The sequence below is a fragment of the Lentinula edodes genome (assembly GCF_021015755.1).
Source record: "Lentinula edodes strain Le(Bin) 0899 ss11 chromosome Unknown C8R40scaffold_48, whole genome shotgun sequence".
Classification (NCBI taxonomy): domain Eukaryota; kingdom Fungi; phylum Basidiomycota; class Agaricomycetes; order Agaricales; family Omphalotaceae; genus Lentinula; species Lentinula edodes.
In genome coordinates, this window is record NW_025764354.1 from 33210 (window position 1) to 54052 (window position 20843).

Consider the following 20843-nt stretch of genomic DNA (forward strand, 5'->3'; position numbering starts at 1 on the left):
TGTAGTTGTGTATTAGCTTCGTTTTCTTTGCTCATGCTTAACGGGTTTTATTTTCGCGATCTTGTACTACTACTAATCATGCAGCGTTAGATTAGCCTCTACGTAGTATTGTAACGGCTTCTAACTCGGAATTAATGATACAAAATGAATCAAATTATCATCCATAGGCTTGAATTATTCGAAAGTTTTTTGGCTTTTGGTTTAACTGGTGGGTTTCGTATTCCACGCGTCCGGATTCGTTTGTGAGGATCAAACGTAGACAATCATTTCCTTCACTCAAATTTACCAAGCCCCCGCCAGCGCATCCATATGAAAACGGCAAGTGCACACGGTACATGGATTACTTGAGGAATGAACGGACATATCACTAGACCCGTGGCGAAAATAGATCTTTGGGGTGGCTTTAAGCAAGGCGAAATCAAGCGAAATCATAGGATACTAAATCAAAGCATCAGCTGAAGAAAACAATTTGCTCATTCCGCAAGGAGGGTGGAGCTTAGCCAACGGCAGGGATTGTTGGGGACGTTTGGAAGGCTTGGAGATTGAATTTGCGACAAGAAGTGAGAGGTTGAACAGGTTGCAACTATGTTTAGTCGTCATTCAAAATTAAATTGCATGTGCTCATTCCCTGACACTCTTAGTTCCCATCTTTTACCATTGAGACGTGTCTGATCTCCAACAGGTCTTCAATCAGAAATCCTACAATTTTAACTCCCACAATCCCTGTTTCGTGGCCACGGAGAGAGGTGTGGGGCAGACTCGCGTTAGAATTGTGATAGTCCGTGAGCGTAGAATCTGCGTATGTATATGCTTCAGACATTTTGCGATGGCATAGTTGCTGATAACATATCATTCAAATTGGAGGAACACCATACGCGTCGGATTTCGTTGCATGTGGATCCCATAGGGGTACTACATCTTCTTCAGAAATCTAGTGTCCATTAACGAAAAAATGCCATCAACCTCATCCTTGGTCTCGTCTTTACGATTATAATTTTATCCTCCCGTCAGAGTAAATCTGTTTTTTGAAAATCTACGGCTGTAATCTTCAAGTTTCTAATTGTACTCATAGCGTAATCCACTGGCAGAAAGTCCATAGCTTTAACTTTATCCAGCTCCACACAGGGTATATATACCGCTACAGTGACTCAGCACTTGTACCGTATCGGCAAGGCAGAATCATCAGCATGCCCATGCTGCCGCAGCACCGGAAACATTGGGGCTTATGAAGGCTTATGACCATGCTTGAGAACTGGAATTATACTATTCCTCAGCTCCACCAAGCGCAGGACATGTGGGGGTGTGATAATTCTTCTTCGCAATGCCCGCAGCTCGTGCATTGGACATCGAAAAATCAACCATGCTTTTCAATTACCGAGTCCAATTCAGCATTTCTGGAAGCATACCTCGAGCAATTCAGCAGAGATTCGTTGGTAAGATCCACCACCGCCCTTACAGATAGTCGGTCGACGTTTTGGGTGATGAACTGATGGCTTTTGGTCGTAGGAACCAGCTTTAGGAAACTTTGTCTGATGAGTCCAGCAGCAAGTGCGCGGTGGGCAGCGTTAGGAGATGCCCCCAACGCTCTATAACACTAAACGATGAGGGATTATCGGACCAACTAAAGAGGTGAAAGCCGGAATCTTCTGTGGTGATGGAACTACCAGACAACTTGAAGAGAGGGATGGGAATGAAAAGATGAAAAGTTGGGAGCCCTGAAATTCATGATAGCTCGAAGTTTATACTATGAAAGATAACTTCGGCAGCGTTCACTGGCATGGCCGCACCGGAAGCGACAAACGATCCTGAACTGGCCACCACAATGATGTTCTCAGAACGTTTAAAGACATCTCGAGAATCAATCACAGACGTGCTGAACGCAATGGTATGCGCTATAGGTCTCGTTAAAAATCTAGGCATAAGTTTCTGTTTGTCAATTTTGCGCTGTGTGTGATTTAGATAACAGGGACTCCTTCACCGGAGCTAGTTTTTCGATCTGCCACTGTAAGCTGAGAAGTATGTATCTTCCGTTATCACGCCGTAAGAAAGAATGGTTTGTCAAATTCATTCTGTTCCTCAGGCTTGTGCTATGGGTGTAGTACTTGTTGAAAGTGCATAGTTTTGGCAAGTCAGGCAATCCAGGCAAGGTCAGTACCTCGGTACGCGTACGAGGGCCTTTCCTAGTTCTGAATCTCGAAATCGTTATCACATTTTGTATCACACCTGCCACCTGGCATATCGCCAGTCACATGATATATCAGTTTATTTTCAATAATTCCGTGGAGCAGAATTTTGGCTCTTCTTTGTCTCCCATCCGACATATAATCATATATCAGTCATCGACGTCCAGGGGTCTCAGATTTTGTTACTAGCCATTGTCAGAGATTACATCTTGAGCTAACATGCTCACAACAGGGGAGATCACTGTGGATCAGGCTTCGAACACTGTGCTTTCATTTATCGACAGCGGTTCTCCCTCGGAGTCGTATGAAACAATAATCCTGGTCCATGGGAACTCGTTCAGTAATGGTGTGTACCTCCCATATGTTTCGCCTTCTAGTATTGACATGGTTTTGATGAAAGCCGTGTTCAAACGTCTAGTATCTCGCAGTAAAGAATACAACATCCGCATCATGGCTCTCAATCGTCGAGGATATGCTGGTTCGACACCCTACAATCCGTATGAAAAGTCCGTAATTACAAATGAACAAGTACATTCAGATGAAGACAAACGCCAATTCTTTGAACAAAGAGGGATAGAGATACTACATTTTATTGATCAAGTTATACAACGGTTTGACCTTCCGCCAATTAGCAATTTTGAAGGCCGTCGAGTAGGTGGCACCGCGCTTCTTGGGTGGTCATTAGGGATCGCATTCACGCTCGCTGCTATCGCAAACGTCGATTCGGATTCAATTTCAGATGAGACACGGAAGAGGCTAAATGCACACCTGCGTGCACATATTCTCTTAGGTACTGCTATATTTTCTTTGAGGTCAGGCATATCACCAACTCCTCAGACATCAGAACCAGCAGTCATCACCATCGGCCTCAATCTACCTAAAGATTTCTGGGCCCCAACTCACGATCCTTTAATTCCAGCTTCAGCTCGTGCTTCTCTTTTTATCCACCTTATTACTTGCTACTACGACTATGACAAAGAAACCATCTCCGCGCGCGATCAGGCTGGTATTCTATCTACAGTCGCTCCGTCTCCATCACGCATACCGTCCATGTACACGTTAACTGATGAAGAACGAACGGAAATCGTCACTCCTCTGCCTCAAGACATGCATTTCTCGCATGTATTACAAGAACCGCTCAGGGAGTGGTATCTCAAAGCCTGTTTCGATGAGAAGCTCAGGTCAAGTCTGGCATTGAAGAATATGACAGTATGGCATGTGTCTGGAGACAGGTCCTATCCGTTCATTTGGCCGGCGTATTGGTTAGTACAAGAAGACGATCGAAAGGCTGGACAGGGAGAAAGTGGAAGATTTGTGCGATTCAAGCTTATGGAAGGCTGTAATCATTTTGTGAGTTATTTTACAGTACATATTACAAGGCAAAAATTTCTGATGTTGGTGTTAGATGCATTGGGATGAGCCGGATAAGACGATGTCAACCTTCAAGGATATTTTTAACTCAAGTTATACGTAGTACCAAACACTATCTAGTCCAAGACTCGGGGAATGAGATTCAGATCGAAGACGCGATCTACTGAAAGTCTTTTGGAGGAACCCCGGGGGGACTCCCCGGTATAGGGGTGGAAGCAGTTCTTCAGAATCAGATACAGCCCTATCTTCCAGTATTTACGGGCAATAAACGAAGGATGAAGATTACATAGTAGAATTGAGGGAGATGCAAGGAAGGCATTTACGATTGGCGACCTCGGCGCAGGAATCTTGAAACTAAGAACATTGTTAACTCATGTCGGAGTGTATACATTACCCGCTGGTACGACAACAGCTTTCGCAGTTAAAGTCATATTCCTCTAATTGAATTTAGCTAGTAGACTCGGCAGAGATTCCTACCCAGTGGTCTCGTCAATTCCCAAGATCAAAGTTCCTTTTCAGTCTCTAGAACGCTCATCACATCTGCCTACCTTCTCAACTCTATCACGATTCGTCCCCTGGTCACCTCATCAAGCCATCTTCGTTTTGTTGCGATGTTTCAGATCTCGGGATCCTGCCTCCGCCACTGTCTTTGTCGAGCAAATTACACAGGCTCTTGATGTCTGTCAGCTAGTTCGAGTCGCAGGATGTAGCTCCGCTGCGACTCATGGAGTTTACTTACAAAACGCGGGTCATGCCAGGACCGAAAAATGCGTCAGTCTCATTGCCGAATCGCTCGAGTTGCAGCTCTATTCGTTGGATGGAAGCCTGTAGTGTTCGCGGTGAATAGGTACGTGTACTTCCACAAAATGTTCCATCTATATAGCTCATTTTATCCTCCTAGATAGCTTTCATGAATCCAGATTTCAACGTCATCTCGCATCTCCACTATTGACACCTTCATTGTGGCTCTACACAGCTCTCCTTGAACAAACTTCCTCAAGCCATCTGCGCCTACATTCGAAATCTTCTGCTCATCATTCATTCGACCGACTTCATGACCTATAATCTCGAAAATTACAGACTACCGGGCGATATTACATGGCCTTCGGTCATCCTCACTCGAGATATGCCATTGCAGACCTACTCCCGAAAGGAGGCCTATCTCAATGTGGTGGTCGTCATCAACCCTGGTGGTAGCCGGCGGTTGGACTGACGTTTCAACTGTATCGACGTACTGGGCTTCTTAAAATTGTTGAAACGAGATGTGTTAGTGCCAAGTGGAGAGTGTCTGAGATCCTCGCGGTGAAGAAAGTTCCTTGCAACCTTTTGCGGTCGAATCCCGAATCGTCAAGAGTTATTGAATCCATGCTCGGAGAATCTCTCCAGCTTCTTCTTGTCTCAATTCTCCTTTCATCTCGATGAGCATTGGCATATATCAATCTGACAACAGTGCGTCATCGACATCATCGACTCCTGCGATTTGCTGTCATATCCGGATTTCTCCAGCGACACAGCTGAATCCATAGGAAGCGGAGGAGGGTTCAGAAACATGCAGTCAGAAAAATCGTTTCGAAGCGACGTACAACATTCGTTTCATCCATTCGTCTCCCTTCTCGAAACGCAAGTACTTTACTTCTCCTACTACCCCATCTTGAACAATGGACCACAGCTTTTATCCCTCGTTCAATTTTCGATCCCAAACGCTTCATCGACCGGTTTTCGTCAGCCACGGACTTACTCGAACGCCCCTGGTTTAACTCGCGGGCAGATGTTGGAAACGATTCCTCAGACTCTTCTTCCTTTTGGAACGGAATCAAGTAAAGCGAAGGTGTAGGATATTGTTTAGTAAATGTTCAATGCCGTGAAGAGGATATCGTACATAGGGATCGAATTGTGCTTCCTTAACGTTTGTTTTAACAGATCATCGACTGCTTACATCCTTGCAGTACCGATAAATATTCCAATGCAGCCTCATGTTTTGCAATATGAATAAGTTCGATGAACCTGGCTAATTGCCCATAGGCTAAGGCTAAGAACTAAGGAATCTTCAGTGAGTTTCACGACTGATGCAGGTCTCATTGAGCTACGGCGGAACCATTCAGCTCAAACAGTCGTTTTTCAACGACGGTCCGCGATATCATCACCTTGTTCGCTCGAATGAAACGGCAGGTAGACGAGGCATTCTGACCATTGTTTCTGATCCGATCTGTGCTTCGTGACTAGCACAACACTATAATCTATTATCTTGACTGATTTGTATTATCCTATTCTACCCAGTCCAATCATAAGAAAACTGTTTCAAGACCTAGCGGCCATTCAGTTACGCCCATATTGTGCCAGCTCATCTGCGGCGCTTTTACCTCCCATGCTATGAGTACATAGTTCAAGTACAGATTTGACTTAAGACGACAAAACCTACTTACCTGCCGGACCACAAACAGTAACGATCCCAAGTGGATTCTCGTCCGAAAATATGGTCCCTTCCTTGTCCTGCGGAGACTTCTCGAGGTATTCAAAAGGAATCACTGCCTTCATGTATCCAGGCGTCTGATAGAAAAGGATAGGGGCCTTCATTTGGTAGATATTGAGAAGGAGTGGGATGTAGGATGCACGGGCATGCTGCTTTAAAACAAACAACTGTGCAAGCAGATGGATAGATGGTGACTGAGTGCTGTTGTTGGGGGGAAAGCAGAAACGTGCTTACTTTGGATACCTTCCTCAATGGCTCTTTGCGAACAAGCACCACACACTGCAATAGATAATTGAACGAATGAACAAAATTGACTGGAATTTGTGAACCTTATCAAAGTCACTTCGAAAAAGTGATATTTAGCACAAGTGAAGTTTTTAGAGATGAGATATCAGCGCACTTTGTAGGGGACATCAACATTATAGGTTCTAAATATGCGCCTTGCCCAAGCGGATAAACAGTGGGGCTCACGACCGGAATGGTCGTAAGGGTTCTCTTCTTGTTATATTCATCTGCATTTCTCTGGCAAAGGATGGCAAAGGATGTACGTAAGTATTCTGCTTTGAAACATTTGTCGGGTCCGACTGTAAAGACTTACTTGCTTGACATATGTCATGTAGCCCAGTATAACGGTGTCCTTGTCGAGTGTTAGTTTTGGTTTGACAACCAGTTGAAGGTGTTGAACGTAAGCAGTTAATGCAGTTGTGGTATGACTGGCATCGCGACGAAGGATACCAGCTTGTGTATCGTTTGAGTCAAGGGTGGTAAGATTACGTCCATAGATTCGGGTGTTATCGACTGGTATGGCACTCGCATTGGCAATGAGTGACAAGATCGTTGAAAAGAGAATGAAAGACGAAAGGGTGATAGTCGCCAACATTAAGACTCAAGAGTGCAATTTTTAAGGAGAAATCGAGCAAGAAAAGGAAACCGGAGACCAGCTCTGGACACTGAGATTTAGAAGGGAGAGTAAGGAAGAACCTGGCCCTTGGAAATTGTAGTTATAATTTATAAGAGTGCAGAGCCGACGGAACTGCATCAAAGACACATTACTCTCGATTTGTCATACTTCTAAAAGGATAAAATGCTGGACGATTTTATCTAACAAGAACATATGATGAGATATGATGCTCTGCATAGCATCAGACTCTCTCCAACCCCACGGCGGTAACAGGATTATGTAGAGCGAGAAACAGTTACGGCTGGAAGAGGAGGAAGCACGGAGCTGCAAAGGGATGCTTAGACACTTAGGGGTGACAGTCTCCAACGAGTCAAAGCTGTACTTAGCGAAGTCATTGCCTTTATTTATAGTTGAAGATTTCCTGTCACGCTTTTGTGTTTCGACTCCTCGTGTTTTACTCCACTGACCCTACATAATAACGAGGTTAACTGGGCTCTGCCAAAGGGTCGAAGCATTGCGTTCTCACTGCTCAGTCAGATCTGGGTACACTCTTTCTGATAGCAGCTGATAGCTCCCGGAACGTTACTTAGATGTCTTTATTCCCTTCCGCGATAGGTCGCACTTTGCAAGCTCCATCGTAGTGGCCTGCAATCGATGATATCAGTCTATTTCTTGAGAACGTTTCCAAAGAGGCCGAAATTTTATACAAAAATACTCCTCACAAAATCTTACTGAGGTCTTTCAGGAATCTCTACGGCAAAATGGGATACAGATTTTTCGATCTGTGTAGAGGCCCTTTCATCTGCAAATTGCAGCACTTGTAACCACTCATTTTCTCTCAGGGATCAAGCTTTTCACGCCGTCCAAATACACAGACTAGTCAAGTTCGAAATCCTCTTCGCTGGCTCCTTCGCCAAAGAGTGAGCCGGAACTAACTCTCTCCGTGTTCTACTCCCCCGCAATCGGCTCATGGTTTTGGGATTCTGACCCCGGCTGGATCCAGAAGCCAGCCTGCGCGGTAATCTATAAAATGTGGCGTCAACGATACGGATGGGGCAGTTTTCACCTTCGCCACGACCGAGTCGTTCGTCCTTTTTCTATATCATCACAATTAACCTTACTATTTCGGCCGCTGATCATTGTCTGTTTTTACTCAGCAATAATTCACAAAAGAATAGTTGGTGGAATTGCGTACTCTGTTGGATTAGCTTCCCTCGTCACTTCCTCAGATATTTGAAGCGGTCTACTTTGCCATCCGGTCAATGTTTTAGACATGCTCTTTGTGACTTCTTTGTGGGATCCCGCCCTGCAGAAGGCTTACAATCATCTCTCTACGTCTGACTCTTTTCAATATCTTCCATGTCTTTACACTTTTTTTACTCTCTCGCCGCAAAGGGCATTCGATCCGGGAAGAGCAATATAGATAGTGCTTCGGCTTTGTCCTCTGAGAAAGGACAGTGTGGGGCGGATAGTGAACTCTGCATGGTTCGGTCAACCTCAGCACGATCAATGTTCAATGCGACGGGAATGGGGATGTTTTGCGATCTGAGCCACCACTTGTACCCCGATCAGGTTATGCACGCTGCCGACGCACCCACCTATATTGCCTCCGTCGGAAACATCAGCCAGAAAACAAGAACTTGAAGAAGGATTAAATAAACAGGATTAAACTCGCTTGACTGTGTATAAAAGGAAATGCCCTCAGGACTGTTCCTCTTTTCCCTCAACTCATCAGAAGCAGCTGGTCTGTTGTCCTTCCCATTTCTTCGTCTTCCTCTGAAACTCTGCTTTGGACATTTTCCATCATGCGTTTCCTCGCCGTCCTCACCTCTCTGAGCGCTGCCATTTTACTCATGGCTGGTAAAGCGAGTGCTGTTGCGAACTCTGCGCGTGAGTTGTGGTCTCTGTTCAACATTGCCAACACTCATACACTCGAATCATCTTTCAGTCAATGCGTGCAATTGCCCAAATAACTGTGGTTACAAAGTGGATTCTTCGTGCAAATATCACGACAGTATTGGTATTGAGGATGTAACAATCTCCGGAAGTAAGCTGGACCGACCTTGATAACAATCGGCTGGATTAATGATAATTCTCTCTAGCATGCCAGATAAATGCATACCAAAAACTGGTGTGCAAGGGGGGATCGGCGACGAAGAGGAAGAGAATGGTGCGAATTCGCCGTCGGGAGAGAATAAACTATGTATGAATCTATGATCGTTGGGTTTGTAGTACACTGCGCCTAGTAAGGGATGCTAACAGATCTAACACGTTGAAATTCTTTCGAAAATGTTGATACCGGATTTGGACCTCGGATTTCTGAATACCACCAAATACTGTGCTTGCCTTTCATTATGTAGCTGATGGAAATTCGAGTCTATCTTGATGTATATGATATCCCATGAGCAGTCCATGAACATTATTGAAGTCAAACGAGTGAATTGATTGAACAGACCTGGGCGTCAATAAGGCGTCAAATATCTTCTCTTCTCACCATCGTCTTGCCACTCATCGATCATAATCCAAGGAGGAATGGAAGGCGCGCGCCAATGCGTAGTTGTTTTATCTTGTATTATCACTCAGAAATAATCATTTCAAATACCCGCTTGCATCAAAATCTCCGCACTCCTTCGACCTATCATGCTGTCTTGCAGCCCAGGGACCTGAACGCTTTGCGGATGCGACACCGATATCTTTCAGCTGTTTGATTTCTAACTTCCTCTCTCTTCCAAAGACTGATATTAGTAATTTGTTTGAATAATTCCAGCTTATGTACCTCAAGCGGTATCAACTAGTAATAGACCCGTTATGTCTATGCCTGTCCATACTGTAGCCAAATAACGCGCGGCCACTCAGCGCAACAACCTGTTTATTCCGGTAACAGACTCGCCAACTTTCCTGCAGAGCCGCAAATTCCTGTTCCTCCAAAAGGTCGTGCGCAAACCCCATATCGCCCTACCATTCCACCTCCAGATGACGATGAAGAAGACGAACCCCCTCCGCCAGTCGTAGTACCTTCTGTTGTTCCGTACATCTACCCTCCGTTTTATAGCATCGACAACGACGCTCTGAACCTCTATATCATCAAATTATACCTCCTCCGCCTCCCGTAGACTCTACCCGTCAATCTGCTTTTGACCGTCCATTATGGTCTTCTTCCGGGAACCCGCTCCCCGAACCCCCTCGTGGCCCATTCAATTCAGAAGCATACAACAGCCTGGACAAAGTGTTCCTCTCGAGCTCGCGGCAGGAAGCAAACGTTGTCTGAAATCCAGCCTCAGGACGTCGCCAGAGACCGTGTACGTCTGGGCGACGTTAGGCTAGTCCCGTTTTCTGTCCTTGTTGAACGAGTCAATGGTGAGATACCGTCTACGCAGGCTGCCTCCAGATATGTTCCTCAGAGGATAGACACCTGCCTGCAATGCTTCGTTGTGCAGAAGTAAATGAGATAGCTATGGATGGGGTCATTCCCCCTCCACCGGTACTCGAAGAGCAAACAGGAGGTAATCCGCTGTTCTTGGTAATGCTTGGACCAAGTGCTGCCCCGCTGTTGGTCCATCACAGATCAACGCCCCCTTCCCGGTGATTACGGTTCCTCGTGCACCTTCCGCAGACCAACAACCCATTTTCCCTCCGGAATCGCCTGAACGGTATGTATATCTTCACCCAATACTCGCCAACCTATCAAGGTTTCTTTCCCATTACCCACACCGAGTATTGCACAACAACTTCTACCAACCGCCGCCCATCTACACGAAGCCCTCAAATATCTTCCCAACCATCGCCGCCCGAATCCGCCTATGCGTTAACCTGAACCACGTCTATCCCCTCTCCGCAGCCAACACGGCCTACGTCCGTCCAGATTGGGGAGCGATCTTCCTCGATGAGATGGAGACAGTACTCGAGCTCAAGTTCCGCCAACAATCCCAGGTTTGGACAACGTATCTACGGTGGCAATTCATTTGGAGGTTTAGAGATCTATGGAGGCACTTGTACTGCCAAGGTGGTTATTGGTGCTGATTCGGGCGACGCTCCGAAGCAGAAGCCATAATTCGGCCAGAAAGATTATTTTTCCAGCCACCCTCAAGAAAGAGGTTCGTCTTTGAGTTTGCTTTGCCTTCACTTGACTTATCTTCTAATCTTTAGTGACCAAAGGTACGAACCTGTTTCGTCGTGAAGTTTCAAGCGCAAGATAGATTCCGCGTTCGTCGGTTGGACGGGACAGAGCCACTTGTGGGTGTTGGTTGAGAGCTGCAATCAAATGCTCAAGAATTGAAGACGGATGGGGCTTATTCTTTTTCGTTTCAGTTTTATACTCTACCCTCCCTTGCTCCTGTATCCTCATATACTATATCTTCTCTAAATCTATATTCACGGACTCCTCTCCAGTTTTGGCAGGGATGACAAAGCCCGGTTATTCTGCGTCTTGCTTCCCGACCCGAAATTGAATGCGCCAAATTACCAGCACTACCTGCGTTGGCCTCTCGAGGATACTAGGCGCGTCATCAAGCAGGTCAATATTTACGACGAAGTATGTCCTAGACAGCGGAATTTGGGCATTAACGACAAAGAGCATGTTTCATCCCAAGCTATCAAAGGACGCAGCGTCAGTTGCTTATTTGTAATATCAACCGGTTTCACTCTGACAATTGGAAAATCCCGTTTTCTCAAGTTAGTCCCAAGAGTTACTCAAACTTTATATGCTTCTAGGGGGGTTGGTGACGTGCCATGCTAGTTGAACTTCCATTAAGGTATGTCTCTATTCACTGAGTAAGCCATGTAGAAAAAGATGTACTTCCCGCTTTTTTTTGCGGTCCCCTTTCCGACTTGAAATTCGTATCTTACCGTCGGGTTATGATCGATCGTCGATTGCCTTGACGTTGCTATTAAAATAGGCTAGAGAGGACCCAAGGATATTTATTGACTGCTGGCAGTCCCCCACCACTTCAGACGGATTTCGACATTCTCTACTCAACCCTTCGATTTATTCGCATCACCAAAATATGCACTTCAGTTTTGTTTTCGCTACGTTTGCGCTCGCTTCGATTGCGCATGCTGCGCCTCTGCCAAATGTGAGCGACCGCATCACGTATTCAGAGAAAGTCGTTAATTGTATATCTAGGTTGACCATAGTACCAGCTTGGATATGAGCCTCGAGCCCTATGTGACCCGGGCTTTAGAATTCAGTGCCCGAGCGGATGCCAATCCGCAAATCCTCAAGGTCGGGATCAGATTCAGAGATGCGAGGGACGAGGTAGCACCTACGTATCGCAATGGCGCTCTAACCGCCCAACGGAATTCGGATCCTCTGCAATACCGGTTCAATGTTCCAAACCGAATCGTGCAACGTGCGTCAATGCTCATAGACAGCTTCGCACAGGCCAAAGGTCTTGGGCCGGCCAATGTATTCCCAAAGAATGATTTTCCTTACGACAGCGCGGATACGGACTTTTCTTTCACATTCACGATGGGAGAGTGTATTAGTGAACACAGCGGCTACTGTTGGGCAAAAATCAAAAAGGACGGATCAGGTCATATCAATCTGGGCGGACCAGATGGGCGTCAAATTTACGAATATCCTGCCCCACAGACTGAAGGAGGAGGCAGAGGAGGAAATAGGCAATGATGGTGTGGTCTTCCGCCTATCTGTGTATTAAAGTCGACGGCAAGGCGAGTTAGTTTAATATTCTCAGTGGGATGACTTTGTCGAGGTTCTTGCCTCAGAAGTTGATGTGATTCAAGTTGTCGAGTAGAAACACATGAACTGCTTTGTAGCCAAGGTACTACTCAGTCGAGACTCAAATTGGTATATGGTATCGATCTACTTCCTTGGGGTGTCATTCTACTTTACCTCCTTAGTAAGCTATCCAACACCTACTTCTTGGGACCGCATACGAACAAGACGAGTTCACTTCCATGAACCACGGAATCCGTGGGGTCCTATCCGACCACCCAGTTAACAACAATTCAAACGTTCAGGTCGTATCTGGCGCACAGTTGTGAAAATTTGAACAGTGATCAGGCTCTTGGGCAAGTAATTTGAGGTTATCATAGATACACTGGTATGCTGTACACGTGTGTTCAAAGTGAGTTTACCGTAATCTTTCCCTCCTACCTTTCTTCAAGTATTCCTCACTTTTTTCCACTCTCGTACCCCCCCTCGCTCTTGCAAAACTAGGAAATATAGAGCGAGATATTGAGGTTGGGGGTTCGGAATATCTAACAGGCCAGATTATCTTTCTCTTTTGAGATTTAAGTCAATGTCAGGGTGTCATACCGTCGACGTAGGGCGTTTCATACTATTACTAGTAGTCTGGTTTTGAGCGTCGATTTGGTCGAAGTCAATCGATGATCAAATCCTCCTAGGGCCGTCATTTTCTTCCTCTGCTGCTCTCCTAATCATCCACTTTATACGGTTCCTCATTGTTCTCTTATGTGGCCTCCACCACCACCATCTGTTCTCCCCCTTCACCCTTCTATCCCTCATGAATTCGTTTCTCCAGTGCGTACCCTCACGACTCTCACATTCATGCCTTTTCCCGTTTGCATTTCCGTTTCACCTGGTATGCAGGGGGTTTCAGGATTACCTATTCTCCTGGCTGCGCTCTTACTAAGTTTGTCTTACAAAGTCTGTTGTACCATTGGCTAAAGTTCGTCAGCGGGAATGGGTACGTACCAAATATATCTTTCGCGTCATATGATGTGCGTCATGGATCCGTTCACGTTCCGTCGTCCCTGCTCGTTTGGCCAGGGCCCCCCAAGTCGGACTATGAACCAGTAGCAAAGCCCTGGCAAAGCCTGAAAGCAACTCTCTCCAGCTCTGTCCAATTGGCCTAGCCCATGTACAGTATCACCCTATATATTCTAGGTTGTTGATTTGTTGCGTAGAGGCTTTAATATGATTCGTCAACGCCAACCTCATGGTTCCTCGAATTTCGGTACTGACCTTCGAATTCTTTGAAATATTTGAATCCCTTCGTCAAATCTCTAGCCACAACCTCCTTTCTGGCACATATTTTCAGACCGTCTTGGACAATCCTCTAAGGCTACACAATCCCTCAGGAGCCCCCAGGCCCAAGGCCATTACATATCAATGTTGTATTGTACCCGAAATTGGTGGAGCGGTTCCGAATTTGGATAATCCTGCTTTCTCCACACTTCCTTCCGTCGGCTATGGCGCATAATACCGCACCAGCTATCCCAGCCTGTTCCCTCCTGTTCCTCCCTTCATAGAACCTCATGACCAGCAATGATTGAAATTTCAATCCAGGCGCCACGATATGCAGTCAGACGGTACGCCCTTGCTAGGCCCCTGCTAGAAAAAGACCCATCTAAAATGGATAATCAGCGCATCTCAAAACGGCTTATCTGGACCGGCGTGAATTCTCGTGAATTCCAAAACTTTGAAACGCGTCGGTATAGGTTGTTCCCATCAGATGGATATAATCATGATTTCGGTATTCAAATACGTCCCAGATCTATCGCGTTCAAGTGCGTTTTTCCGCATTTAAGCGATTCATTAGCCCCTTCAATAATACCCTTTCACACCTCATAACACCTCATAACGCCTCCATCTTTCTTTTCAACTTCTCCCATCGCAAATCGTCAACCTCAGTATGCAAGGACATTCGCGTCAACCAGATACCGTTTTCGCGCTTGAAGAAAGCCAGCTCGAATATATTGAGCACGTTTATGCACCAAGGCGCTACTCATCTTCATCCACCTCGTCCTCTGATTATTGGGGCTATAGTGTGTATCTATCATAGTATTGTGATATAGAATTGTTACTGACGAGTTGTGTCAATAGCTTCTGCCTCCGAGTCCTCTTCCTACTCATCTCCTCCCGATACTTCTCTGGACCATATCCCACCAGACTATGTCTCACGACAGAGGTACCCGTCTTCGCGCACTTGGTCAAACAACTCTGTTGATCATATGGAGTTCTCGTCCCTCCCTCGTACTATTGATTCGTACAATACATCTTTACGAAGTACGGAATCTACGGATCTTCGACATCAACCTACTTTCAAAGTCGAAGTAAATATGTGGTCCACTCCTCAAATTTCACCGTATTGGCCAGAGACACGCCTTCCCAGATCATCTATTCCATCGGGGAACGGCGTGGCCATGCCCAGCATCGATCCTTCTGAAACTAAACCCAATATATATCTAAACCACCACTATACGCTACACGGATCCTGTTCACCCCTATCTACTGTATCGACGATATCCTCATCCTCGCCATCTCCTTCTCCCGTCATTGACGGTGCTCCCAAACTAGGTCGGAGGCCCAACTCCAAAGCGTCTTCTAAAATTTGCTACCATTGTCACGCCACCTCGACGCCCTTGTGGAGGCGTGAGCCCTCGACCCTCCGAACCCTCTGCAATGCGTGCGGTCTCTATCTACAGCAGCGGAACAAACTTCGGCCGCAGGAGCTCATTGATGCTGATGCTGAACCTGAAGATGACAAGTCGGACATGTCCGACCAGGATTCTGAGCACCCGGGACCTCAGTGCACCCACTGTCGTACTCGGCATACTTCGGTTTGGCGAAGGAGTAAGGCGGGTGCTCAGCTCTGTAACGCATGTGGCGTTTATGCCAGGCTTCGAGGCAAGGATCGACCTTTGTCATTAAAGCGGAAGAAAATTAAACCTCGCACCAAACATGCTAAACCTGTGGCAGGGAAGAATTGAACGTCCTATTTTCTTTGACGGGGTTCTCCGGAATTATTTTTCTTTCGGTCACATATGTTTAGGAATCAAGTATTTATTTTAAATCGCAGCGGGTTGCACATTAGTATCGCAAAAAAGTACATTTCATTATCCAATCCAGATCCAATCTACATATGTATATTCAGACCGACAAGAAATGTCTGCGTGCGAGAGTAGGGAGAGGTTCGTAGAGTGTTCAGCATGAGCAATCAGATTATATCTTCTCAAAGATTTGCGTGTCAAATGGGGAAATGCACAATTGGAGATGGCGAGATTTCAATACAGGCTATAACCAATCATTATCAGCATTATAGTATATATGTACAGGCTGTTGCTGCACACCTCTAAGGAATGGTTAGGAAACTTTGCACCGCTCATAAGTATACAGTATTATCTTCTTGAAGCGGACATTAGTAATTAGCAACAACTGGGCAGGATTTGCAAAGCCTAGACTTGGGGAGCTGATGTATTTTGCACAGTTTGATTCACCCGTCGCTGAAATAAAGGCTCTGTCAGAAACAAAATACTTTTAATTCAACCAGACTTGCATGCAACTTATACGTGGCGTTGAAGCTTCATCTAATCTCATTCCGGTCATAAAACAGCTGAATATTGCTACCTGGTTGCCGCTTCTCAATCCTGCCGGGAAGTGTTATGGTCAATAAGTACACTATTCTGGATTCAATCAATGAAGTATGCGCGCGCGCAAATGAGGTTCAACACGCCTCGCCAACCGTGGAAAGTACAACCGCAAATCCGACCACCAAAGCCTTCAGTGAACAAGGAGCGCAGCTTTAGGAGGGTGTTATCAACGGTGGCGGGTATCGGGTATTATTCGTTCTTGATGAAATCAAGTCGGAAAAGATAATGAAGGTGTGTAGTTTGATGCATCTTTGACGCTGGAATAAGACCATGCTCAGGAATCGCTGAACGGGCTCTTCCGATGACTCAGGTATGCGTTCTTCGACTGGGACAAGGGGAATGCCCCCAGCCTTGTAAGATGATGCTCGCGGTCAATTTGAAAACATTGCGAGAAAAAACGGACCGGACCGGCAACCCACGACTTACTACATAGCTTTAACCACAACCAACACCGCTCAATTGAGGTTTGAAATCCACTGTTATGCCGTTTCAGCCAAACTGAATTCTACATCGAACAACTAAATTTCAGGTCGAAATCAATCAGCCATCATGAACCTGTCCATCCAATATCTTAGCGCTTAGGTCTAGCACGCTTTCGAGAAATCGACGGAAGATGGGCTAAAATCAGCGAATGCCAAATGAAGAGGCAAAATTTTACCGCATAGCTGAAAGCTGTATGAATGCATGGCGGAGGAAACAGCTTTTCACAGTATGTTTAGCAATCTTATGATACATTAGTCTTTCAATTGTCAATGATTCTCACTCAGTCACTAGCTCCCAAACGTCCTCCCCACTCTGAATTCCTCTCAATCCACGGAATCTGTACCTTCCTTGGAGAAACTCGATCCTTTGTCTTCCTTCCCAAGCATCCAATCCATCCCCGTTTCGCTCGTGCCGTTGGCTTCTCCTTCTTTCCACCCTTTTGTTCAAATCCGTGCAAATCGTATGCAGTACATCCAATACCGTGACATGTTCTGATACCGAGCGATGCACGGTGATAAACCATGGCAACAACGGATGCGTGATGGTCATTGATGGAAGAGGTGGCTGCGTAGCTGGATCAAATATCCCCGCCATCGCTGCTATCATCAAAGTTGAGTGTATAGCGTCCGGCGACGACGACAAATCAAGATCAAGAACGGTCGTCGAAACTGCGGTAGAGGTTGAGGCGCTGCTGTAGGTATGAGATGGGTTTGAGGATGTGCTTACTGGATGTCTGTAATAGTGGATGCAGAGAAAAAGGCTCACCAACGCTGCTTTGGGAGGGAAGAGGTATAGGAGCGTATGGCGAGATCGAGTAGTGCAGCGCAGGCGGCGCGAACGGTGGTGGTGTTCCAGTGTATGTCCGAAATGGTATAAACGGCGGTGCAGTGGTGATGACGTGTCCTGACGCACGATGGACATACGGTGATGAGGGCAAAGATGGTGTGAAGGACTCTGGTCTGTTCAAACGTACAGACGGCAGACTCTGGTATCTCCTTGTCAGATTCGTGTTCCGCCCAAGGCTGGGTAGAACTTACCAACTCCGAATCACTCAAAGTATATCGCCTAACGAGTGGGCGATGGCGTTGATGGTACGGCGAAGAGTAATCACGGATAGTGTTCAAATGCATCATGCAGAAGACTTGATTTGAGAATCTGCTAATCGAGTGGGTTTTTGTCTATGAGCAATTGTCCATCGAGTCCTTACCTGTATCTTAGCAGTGTATACAACTGCACAACGAACCAAAGCAACGTCACAGATTGAGACCAAGCGATGGTCGATTTCACGGGCGCGAGTAGTGGGGGTAGTCTGTATAGAAAAAGGCAAGCGCAATTGCTCTCGATTCCTCTTCCTTTTAAACTCATCACACGCTACATTCACTTCTTTTGGTAGACCGGATATGTCATATACGTTATGTTGTATTTCAACGCAGTCACTTTGCATATCATATCCTGTTCATTGCATAAGGCACTCAAGCAATTAGAAGACAAGTCGACTGAGGCTCGGAGATGTTTTCCATATGGGGTTTCCCGGTGTATTCTATGTAATACGAAGTCGGCTTATCATATCACAGGCCGCGGCCAATGCAAGGATGACTTCCCTCTGTGCCGCAGTTCCCCAATCGCGATTTACACTCCTGATATACCTGATCTCAGTTCCGAAGGGCTATCTCTGTAGTCATGACCAAGCCTGCTTGTCCCTCTCCTCTCGTTCCCTTAGCTTTCTCGAGTTTCAAAACACAATTGCACATCTTGGTTTCATTAACTTGAAGATCTTTCATCCATCTGATCGGGGAAGTGAATGCCTGGTTTTCTTCCCCTTTCTGTGCTCCATGTGCCCCAAGGCACCTTGTACTTGCTTCCAGTCATCACCTTTTTTCTTTTCCGGTTACCTGTTTGTTCCTCAGTAAGTCTTATTCCAAACGGACTCTTACCTATTCCTCTCCACTACTTGGGTGAGAAAGAACAATTGGGAACTTTACCTCTAGATATTATCTTCGGAAACAACAACAACTAAAACTAGTTGACCTGGTTTCCAAATTCCCGGGAGCCCCTCCAAAATCTAACATGTCCGAATGTCCGTCTTTGGCGTGTCCCAAATCTATATCTCCGGTCGTCACGCAACTCCTACGTATCTGCATCCTCGTTGTACTGGGACAGTGGCTTGTGATTTCAAATTCCTAGACGTCTGCTTCCTCAACTGTTTCTGGCATACAAAGCGAAGAGAACATCATCGTTTAATGAAACTGATGAAAGGAAGGAGTGGCTTGTGCTAGAATGTCTAATCTTGGATGCTAAATTATTCGTTATTGCAATTTGTTTCAAGTTGGCGTCAATCACGAGAGGAAGATGTTCTTCACAATATACCTGGACTACACCGTGCTTCCATTCTCATCTAATTCTCTCTCCCCAACAACATCATGGTAAAACGCGCGAGTCCACGTTGTCGAATGCCCACAATGACCGCCACAATCTCACTGTAGTATTCTGATATCGCTGATGACAGCGCTACCTGTCGTGGTCGGGTAAGCATTCGCACAAGTTGCACAGCAGTGACTGATTGTGACACAAGCTGTAAAATCATCTTCAGATATTTCGTTGCAAGTAGTCTGAGCCCTTCAGGTCCCAGGCTCTGGTCAGCCGTAGGCGAATGATCTGATTAGTGTCGAATGTTATTTGGTACATTATATTACTTGAAAAGGCGGCGGGTAGTGAGCTATATTCGCTTCCTTCCCCCTTCAACCATGTACTTAAGTCTTACCCCCCAATCTGATCCAATTGTAGACATGACGGCTGTTTTCAAGAATGACCTATTCAAAGGAAAGGTGTTGTTTTTCACCGGTGGGGCTGGGGCATTGACAGAGCGGCAATCATCCAGGCTGTAAATTTTTTTTTGGTTCTTGTGCTGCTGATATTAAATTGACAGTATCTTCGTGGATACAGATGTGGCATGGAGGAAAAGCAGTCATTGTCGGTCGAAAGTAGTATCACTGAATCACTCCAAAATGAGAAGTTTTTTTTTTTGTTTTCTATTTTATTTCCGCAGTGGCGACCGTCTCCAACAAGCTGCGAATGAAGTCTGTCAAGCTACGGGAAGTAGCTGCATCCCCGCGCAGGCCAACGTAGGAACAGCTGAAGGGCGCAGTTGAGCGAGCCGTTGAAACGTTTGGACGAATTGATTTTGTGATCTGGTGCGCATAATTTTTAGTTGCTCCAGCTACACCTACTAAAGCTTGTCCGGAGCCTCGTTTTGCTATGTTGATGGGTGCCGCAGCTAACTCCTTATCCACGATATCTGATCTCTCAGAGAACGCGTTGAAAACCGTGATGGAAATCGATACGGTGAGCATTTTATTGGATCCTCGACTGACCATTTTAACCAACGGTGATTCAACAATATTCAAGCCACACTTCCTGACATGCGAATTTCCAGGGTCGTACGTCCACATCACTATGACTCTTCACCACAGAGGTCAAGGTCTGTACTGTACACTTTAAAAAAATTCTAGACTCCGCTGCAGCGTTCTTACCCCCCGATCCCTACATCTCTATCGATTGTGTCTGCTCAGAATGCTCAGAGTTGCTCACACTCATATTGTGAAAGAAGTGCACCATCGCCTACCATCCTTCTATAAGATGGCACCACAGGAAGCTCGATTCCTGATATTACTTTAATATTTGTAGAAAAAGTTGTGAAACCAAACGGCAACAAACTAAGAAGTGGATGACTGACATTAAGTATACAGTTGTATATCCCAAAGAGACATGGAACGGATACTCCGATTTTCATGTTGTAGAAACCTACCTTATGAATAGCTTGGACTAGAAGCTCCAGGATCAACAACGCAGAAGCGGGTAGTATACAATGAGAAATCAGTGCTCACTGGTTGCCATGGGCCAAGATAGGAACACAGGGTTCTTGTCCGTGTATACTCATATTCACCATTCACGCCCAAAGCACTGAGCGTCGACTCCAACCCAGTCATAATACCTTGTACTCTTCACTATATCTTAAATTCTGGTGGGTCGGTGGTAAACGGATAGACCATCATACCAAGGAATGACCTGATAAGCCCTATAC

The 20843-nt window shown here is 45.8% G+C and overlaps 5 protein-coding genes across 5 annotated transcripts; 3 read left to right on the plus strand and 2 right to left on the minus strand.

Annotated features, from left to right (window-relative positions):
* Nucleotides 1-2402: 2402 nt before the first annotated feature.
* On the plus strand, nucleotides 2403-3657 carry C8R40DRAFT_1057715 (uncharacterized protein; the record flags this gene model as incomplete). The annotated part of the gene is made up of 4 exons (XM_046225167.1): nucleotides 2403-2529; nucleotides 2584-2973; nucleotides 3028-3533; nucleotides 3589-3657. 4 exons carry the CDS (start codon nucleotides 2403-2405, stop codon nucleotides 3655-3657), a joined length of 1092 nt encoding a protein of 363 aa, XP_046081136.1.
* Nucleotides 3658-5628: 1971 nt separating this feature from the next.
* C8R40DRAFT_1127796 (uncharacterized protein) lies at nucleotides 5629-7076 on the minus strand. The gene is made up of 6 exons (XM_046229072.1): nucleotides 6623-7076; nucleotides 6425-6546; nucleotides 6354-6366; nucleotides 6259-6303; nucleotides 5978-6191; nucleotides 5629-5922 (listed from the first exon to the last, which is right to left on the minus strand). Exons 1-6 carry the CDS (start codon nucleotides 6902-6904, stop codon nucleotides 5837-5839), a joined length of 762 nt encoding a protein of 253 aa, XP_046081137.1. The 5' UTR covers nucleotides 6905-7076; the 3' UTR covers nucleotides 5629-5836.
* Nucleotides 7077-11857: 4781 nt separating this feature from the next.
* On the plus strand, nucleotides 11858-13011 carry C8R40DRAFT_1127814 (uncharacterized protein). Its single transcript, XM_046229073.1, has 5 exons — nucleotides 11858-11997; nucleotides 12048-12571; nucleotides 12645-12749; nucleotides 12804-12865; nucleotides 12921-13011. Exons 1-2 carry the CDS (start codon nucleotides 11929-11931, stop codon nucleotides 12549-12551), a joined length of 573 nt encoding a protein of 190 aa, XP_046081138.1. The 5' UTR covers nucleotides 11858-11928; the 3' UTR covers nucleotides 12552-12571; nucleotides 12645-12749; nucleotides 12804-12865; nucleotides 12921-13011.
* A 1530-nt stretch (nucleotides 13012-14541) lies between these two features.
* Nucleotides 14542-15619, plus strand: C8R40DRAFT_1175954 (uncharacterized protein; the record flags this gene model as incomplete). Its single annotated transcript, XM_046232419.1, has 2 exons — nucleotides 14542-14674; nucleotides 14733-15619. 2 exons carry the CDS (start codon nucleotides 14542-14544, stop codon nucleotides 15617-15619), a joined length of 1020 nt encoding a protein of 339 aa, XP_046081139.1.
* Nucleotides 15620-17038: 1419 nt separating this feature from the next.
* Nucleotides 17039-17892, minus strand: C8R40DRAFT_1175955 (uncharacterized protein; the record flags this gene model as incomplete). The annotated part of the gene is made up of 3 exons (XM_046232420.1): nucleotides 17039-17430; nucleotides 17489-17747; nucleotides 17800-17892. The coding sequence occupies 3 exons, from the start codon at nucleotides 17890-17892 to the stop codon at nucleotides 17039-17041; spliced, it is 744 nt and encodes a 247-aa protein (XP_046081140.1).
* Between the last annotated feature and the right edge of the window lie 2951 nt (nucleotides 17893-20843).